Source organism: Bombus terrestris, chromosome 5, assembly GCF_910591885.1.
Source record: "Bombus terrestris chromosome 5, iyBomTerr1.2, whole genome shotgun sequence".
In the NCBI taxonomy this organism is placed as follows: Eukaryota; Metazoa; Arthropoda; class Insecta; order Hymenoptera; family Apidae; genus Bombus; species Bombus terrestris.
The window spans coordinates 8,081,284-8,088,091 of record NC_063273.1 but is presented as its reverse complement, the minus strand read 5'-3'; the positions used below and the strand labels follow the sequence as shown (position 1 = coordinate 8,088,091).

Here is a 6,808-nt window from a genome sequence, read left to right as displayed (position 1 = left end):
TTAATTGAGGACAATTTTAGGTAAGCAATAATTAATAGTAACAAAAAAAAAATATAAATAAATAAATAAATAAATAAAATAAAAGAAAACGCGTTGATAAGGTCGTTAAAATGAGAGATCTTCCCGATCGGTCACGCAATGATTTACTTTAAAGTGGGGAGATCTTCCCGATCGGTCATGCAGCGATTTACTTTAAAGTGGAGGGATCTCCCCATTCGGTTGGCTAAGTGTTAAGTGTCGTTATTCTTAAAATATGTGAATTGTATTTTTTGAATTAGTTTAGTTATCAGCTGTTTGCTCTATCGTTATGAAATAAAATATTCGACGATCACGATAATGATCTAACCTCCGTTGCCGAGGATTAAAGAGCGTTTCTATGAAATATGGAACCATGAGTTAGAGAATAGATGGGTATAGACGATGAAAAAGAGTATAAAATAATCGACCATCGCGATAACAATGACTATATCTAAGAAAATAGATCAATAAAAATGTAAAAGATCAACGACATGTTCAGTATTATGACAATTATATTTCTAAAGTGTGCAACAGTTTGGCAAAAATGTATATATTCTGTGTACCAAATAAAATCACAGTTTTGATAAAATGGCATTAGACATTAGACAGCTTAACGGAATTTTAACGTTTTCTCGTCTGTAAGAAATAAAACAAGTAATTACCTTTTATTCGCTCCAAATAATTAGCATTCCCTGTTTCGAGTAACTTTGATTTTGCGTACGCTATAATTTTGCCTTTTCATTTACGATGGTACATGTAAAATACGGCTTTAATATACAATGTAGATATGTTTTGTGTATAGGTTTGACAATCTGGCTCTTTTCGAAGACCATTCTAAAACAACATGCAAATACAAATAAAGTAGATTTAAAAATTGATCGTTGATACGATTGATATGATTTGAAATCGATAGATTGTCGTTTCGTCGACAAGCCAGCGAATAGTTTCAATATTTACAGTTGAACCACGAAAAGAGCCAATTTGATGTCGATCCCGAATGAACATCCTCTACTGGTTCGTTATTATCTTGAGGTGTATTATCCATCGGAGGTGTAACCACTGGATCTACGTTTTCATCGTTGAAGCTCCAAAAATTCCTAGTGGGCTCTGGCGGATCCGTTTCCCTATTGACTTCGTCATGATTGACGGAGTTCAAGATGGGATACGATCGATCCCGCGGAAGATTCACCAAATTGCTGCCTTGGCTCATACACGTGTTCGATATAACGTTCACGAAGCTTTGTAAGGGTAGGTCAATGGACGCGAACTTTGACTGAGAGTCCTTCAGCTGTTGTTTGCAAGGGTTGGTGACACACTTTAAACCAGTCGCAGATTCCTTTTTCTTCTTGTGGTCGTTTTTCTTAACGTGCCTCTTACACTCCTCTACCTCCTTTCGTTCTCTATCCAGCCTCTCTTTTGCCGATTCAGCGCTTGTGGACGATGCCATGCATCTTTCTGCGACAATGGAATAAAATTGCAAATAAATTAATATGGAAGTTATGAGTAGATTGCTATTACGATGTTTACGTCGACCGATATTTGTATAAACTAAGTTAGAGAAGAATTGGGTCTCCTCTTAGGATCATATTTTGCGGTGTTACTTACATTAGGTCACATATAACGTAATGAAAGCAAGGGAGGAGGAACTTTCAAAAGGGCCAATTTTACTCGAATAAAATACTACAAAATTTCATTGCAAAATGTGTAAGATTGTTGTTTTATCATTGCTTCATACGTTAACATACCTTGTAAACCTGTTACTATGTGATATTCTATACGTTTCATTCAAGTAAAAATGGCCCTTTCATAAGATTTATGGGAACTTCTATGGATGATTGTGTACAATAGCCTGTCAAAGTGTAATACAATAGTTACACAAAGAACATCTCTCAAAAATATTGCAAAACCATAGTGACAATTGTTTTACCGCGTGAGCTATACTAAGATTTGTGGAACATGACGTAGCTTCCAAGTCACCTTGGCACATTTGTTCTCTCTTTTTCGAGCAGGAATCTTCCAATGTACACTTGGTATCCTTCACAGCACTGCATTTTAGCTTGTCAGATGATTTGCAAGGATCGCCCTTGGTGGAACAACTGGGCCTGCTGGCTTTTTTGCAAGGATCATCCTTCTTCTCGGAGGCTGATCTTACTCTCTTGCAAGGATCCTCCACTTTCTTTACTTCTGGACCGCAGCTTGTCCTCTTTTTGCAAGGATCTTCTCTCTTCCCACAAGTAGTCCTCGTTTTCTTGCAAGGATCTTCTCTCTTCCCGCAAGTAGCTCTCACCTTCTTGCAAGGATCTTCCTTCTTCTTTTCACAGGTTCCTCTTGTTTTCTTGCAAGGATCCTCCTTCTTCTTTTCGCAAGTTCCCCTCAGTCTTTTGCATGGATCCTCTTTTTTACATTTAGTGCTCTCTTTCTTGCAACTATCCACCTTTTTACATTTGACGTCAGCGTTCAGCTTACACTTTGCAGACGGTCTCTTGCACTTGTCTTCGTCTTTGCCACCTGTCGGCTTGCACTTGGGCGATGGCTTCTTGCATTTGTCGTCGCTTTTCGAACGAACCAGCGGCGATTGCAGAAATTTGCATATAGACGGTGAAACGAACAAGCTCTGCTTCGCCTCTTTACTGTTTTTCATAGTGATCAGAGGGAAGGCGAAGGCTGGCAAAGAGGAATAGCGTTTCACGTTCTTCGGCACGTTCGTGGAATGATTTGAAAATGCCGACTGGGTGTAGTTTCTCCTACCGGTGCATTTCGCCGATCTTCTGTCGCAGTCGCGATCGTTGCATTTCCTTCGACGTTTGCACGATGTATCTCTTTTCCTCGGCTTCGTGCAGATCGTACGACCCTCCTCTTGTCTGGAGCAGTCTCGTTGCTCTTCTCGTTCGCAGGATCTTCTTCGCCTCCTATCGCAACTTCGATCTCTCCTAAATGATCGCGTGTTTATTAGAACATTGCCAATAGCAATTAGTTATCGCTACGTATAAATCAACGTTAAAGTTAGGTAACGACGTACGATAGATACCACCGTAGTTCCAGTATAAACGTACGTGAATATACAGACGTGAAATAAATAGAAGAATATTTACTCGATCGTGTATTTACATTAACTGAAGCGATTATTAAATGAAAAAAGAATTTCATTATTTTTGGTAACTTTTAGCAGAATCACACCATCGATAGAATCCTTCTGGCACTGCTAAACACTATCGAGACACACGATGAATCCATTTTAAATGATTCACCTGTATCTTTTTTTCTTTAAACTCGAACGTACCGTAGTGTTTGCTGTCACACTACTTGATTCGCGTTAATCGGGAACTAATTAAAATTTTCTCCCGACAAATGAAACAGTCGTGCACGTGTACGTCAAGTTCTATCGCGTTTAAAAAGTCAAACCGAAAGATCGATTTACTTCCAGTGTTATCCCATGACAAAAGTGAAACTAAAGAAACGACAGAGTCAAAGATTGACATTATATACCTCTCTCTGCTGCATTTCCTCTCTGTTTGCCTCTTGCAATCCCGATCAGAAGGCCTGCTCCTCTCCAGAGTCGTGCAAAACTCTCTCGACTGTTCATCCTTCTCATTCGGCATACACGTGGGATCCTTCTTCACTTCGTATTTCTCTATCTGAGTGGCATTTTTAACCTTGTGTTTTGGGCATTGGAACCTGTTATAATCGCAATGAGTCGGCGTCTGCAACGCAGGACAGCAATAACGTTTGCAAATCTTTCTATCCTTTTTACTCCTCGGCCTCTCCTGCTCGCACTTTCTCGCTCTCGGGCATCTGGCGTCGTTATCGCGACATTTCCTCGCTGCATTCACGCTGGAAGTAGAAATATTCAGCGAGTTGTTCGAGTTGAACGCGCTTTTCGATCCGTTGCCAGTCCTCTCCGACACCGCCAGCTTCCTCGACAAACAAGAGGAATTCGAGGAAGATCTTCTGGTCGTAAACGGGGCAAACGAAGCCGGTGGTTTTCGAGAGCCTCCGTCTGAACTTCCGGCCATCGACGACCTATCGCTGCCGAAGGAATTCGTTCGCGAGTTCGGTACGCTTCTACCTTCGTTTTGCTGCAATCTGACTTGCGTAGCGGCGCACGGTGACGACTTCACTCCTTGTCCCTCGTTTCGTCTCGTTAACTTCAACGGCGTGCTCGTGTTCTCTGGTATTCCAATTATCGACTCGAACGTACGGTTAGCCTCGGTCTTCGACGATTGCCTGTTCCAGCCGTTGGAAGCTCCGTAAGCTCTTGGAGCGAAATAGGTAGACGTCCGTGACGCAGCTCGCCTCTTCTCCGACGTTTCGCCGGAATCTCTGGCGAATTGCGTCGGTTCAGTTCGCGACATCTTCTCGGAAGATTGAAAGGCACTCGTGTCATTCTCCGTTTCTCGAGCCTTCGCTTCACCTTCCATCGGATTTCTTTCTTCTCCACGCTTTTCCATAGAGCGCCGCTCTGACGCGTTTCCGGTGACTTCCGAGTACCTCGGAGCCAACGGTTTCGAAAGGGAAGAAGCCTGTTTCTCCTCAGACGCGGCAGCTTTCTTTCCCTCGTCGAGTTTCATCGAAGAAACATCTTTCGCGCTATCAGCCCCTTTCTCCGTTCGGTTTAATATCGGAGCAGAAGGTTTCTGAATTTTCTTTGGCGGTTGCGAGCAAAATCCAGCCACTGGCTGCGTCTGATACTTCGTCTGACTCGGTGCTGCTGACAGTTCCGATTTCAAAATCGGCAGATACTTTATCTCCTCTTTCTTCGGGCCGGCACTTTGAAGGACGTGAACCAGCAACTTGTACGTTGAAGCCTGCTGACTGGAAACGTTCGCCGGTCTGTCCACGTCTGAAATATTCTTACGCTCCAGGTTACTTTCCTTTTCGACGATATCAGCGTCTTTAGCGTCTACTTTCTTCACACGCTCTATCTTAGCCTTGTTCTCGATGGCTTTCGTCGTCAAAGACAACGTGCCATTTTCTTCGCTGTTTTCCATCCCCGAGCAGATGCTCTTCCGACGTGGTAGTATTCTACGATTTGACTGCTCGAGTTCGTGGTATTTGTTTCGCGGTAAAATATCGCACTCGTAAGACTTTGCGCCAGGGACGAAGGCGAAGTCAACAGCCTGCTCGTTTCGAAGAGTCTTGTAACCTTTGAGTTTCCATTTCAGAGTCCTTGGCACAGGATTTCCATCCAGCAAAGACACCAAGTTGTCCTGTTTCATTAGACCCTGGATTTTTAAACAGGTCATCGATGTTGCCTTCAGGTCGAGTTGAGAATCGTTGATGTATTTTGGCGTGAACGTTACGGTCGTGGTCATGGAATTCGGGGACACGGATTTCGAGACAACATCGAGAGCATCGTTGGAGAATAAGGACGACGAGACGATGCCATTGGAAGGCAGACACTTCTTTTCGTCGCGACTGGCCGGCTCCTCTTTGCACGAGAAGTCGAAGAAATTCCAAAATCGACGAGACGACGATGTCGTGTGCACTTGCGACGACGACAGGTAATAACTTGGCACGAGATTTTTCTGCGTTGTTTCGAAAGAATAAAATTTCGCGTAAGATTACCTTCTATAAGATCCAATAGATATTGCAATGATATTATTATTTTTCTTTCTTTCATTTACGGGAAATTTAAACGCCGATGTCTGACGACATGTGTACAAGATACAAAGGCTGTGTACACTTAATTACGTATATTCTATAGTGTCTAGCGAGGTAATTAGAGAATCTAATCTAAACGAAATGATTTAATTCACCGAAATATAGACTTTCGTCTGACAGACTATTTTTATGGTTCACCGAGTACGTGAACTGATGGAAGCTTCTAGTTTATAATATTTATTGGAGCAAAATGATTTTCTATCCGAGCTCATTTCGATCGTATTCACGGAAACATGAATTATTACGATGACAATTTGCGAGTCGGTACCTGGAAACTTTTTGTGGGTAAAACGTGGGAAAGATCCTGCAACACGAATGTCCTGATTCCTTTCATTGTTGGGCGATCCTTTAAATCATTGGGAACCGATACGATGGATTTTGATTGTTTCGACCGTAATCACTTAGAATTTTGAAACGTGTGATTATAATTTTACAAGGGATATTCCATTGCCGTTGACTCAGCGACGCGGCATTTTGAACGATGACTGAACGTGCATTTAATTAACAATGGGGGATCGGCTGATCCACGGTTACCGAAACATTCGCCAATCGATCCTCGATTTCTACCTATCGATATGAACGAACAAGCGTTCGACGAATTAAAATTATCATCTTCGACAAACTGTTATTGGCATTTCTATTAGACCCATGTAATAGCAACAATATCGTAAGAAGTATATAAAATATGTAAAATTCGAGATCAGTTTCAAATCTAAGTTTAATATTCTAATATCGTCTAAGTATTATTCATTCTTTAAGTATCAGAATATTCTTCGGGTTATAAATATTTCTCTTCTAATTCTGATATTTTAGTCTAATTGAAATGTAGTTTGATATTAGTCGAATTTTTGCTTCGTATATATCGTAGAATCTATTATAAAGAAATTTTCTATGATACACGTATGTTAAATTTTCAGAGCTTTGTCTGATCATTATCGTCAGACTACAATTATAAATATATTAGAAATATTTCTCTTCTAATTCTGATATTTTAGTCTAATTGAAATGTAGTTTGATATTAGTCGAGACTTTGTTTCGTATATATCGTAGAATCTATTTTAAAGAAATTTCCTATGATACACGTATGTTAAATTTTCAGAGCTTTGTCTGATGATTATCGTCAGACTAC

At 41.1% G+C, this 6,808-nt stretch overlaps 1 protein-coding gene across 1 annotated transcript; it reads right to left on the bottom strand.

The window, feature by feature from the left end:
- Nucleotides 1-563: 563 nt before the first annotated feature.
- LOC105665796 lies at nt 564-6,150 on the bottom strand. The gene is made up of 4 exons (XM_020863133.2): nt 5,948-6,150; nt 3,505-5,543; nt 1,996-2,948; nt 564-1,473 (listed from the first exon to the last, which is right to left on the bottom strand). The coding sequence occupies exons 1-4, from the start codon at nt 6,011-6,013 to the stop codon at nt 965-967; spliced, it is 3,567 nt and encodes a 1,188-aa protein (XP_020718792.2). The 5' UTR covers nt 6,014-6,150; the 3' UTR covers nt 564-964.
- Nucleotides 6,151-6,808: the final 658 nt, after the last annotated feature.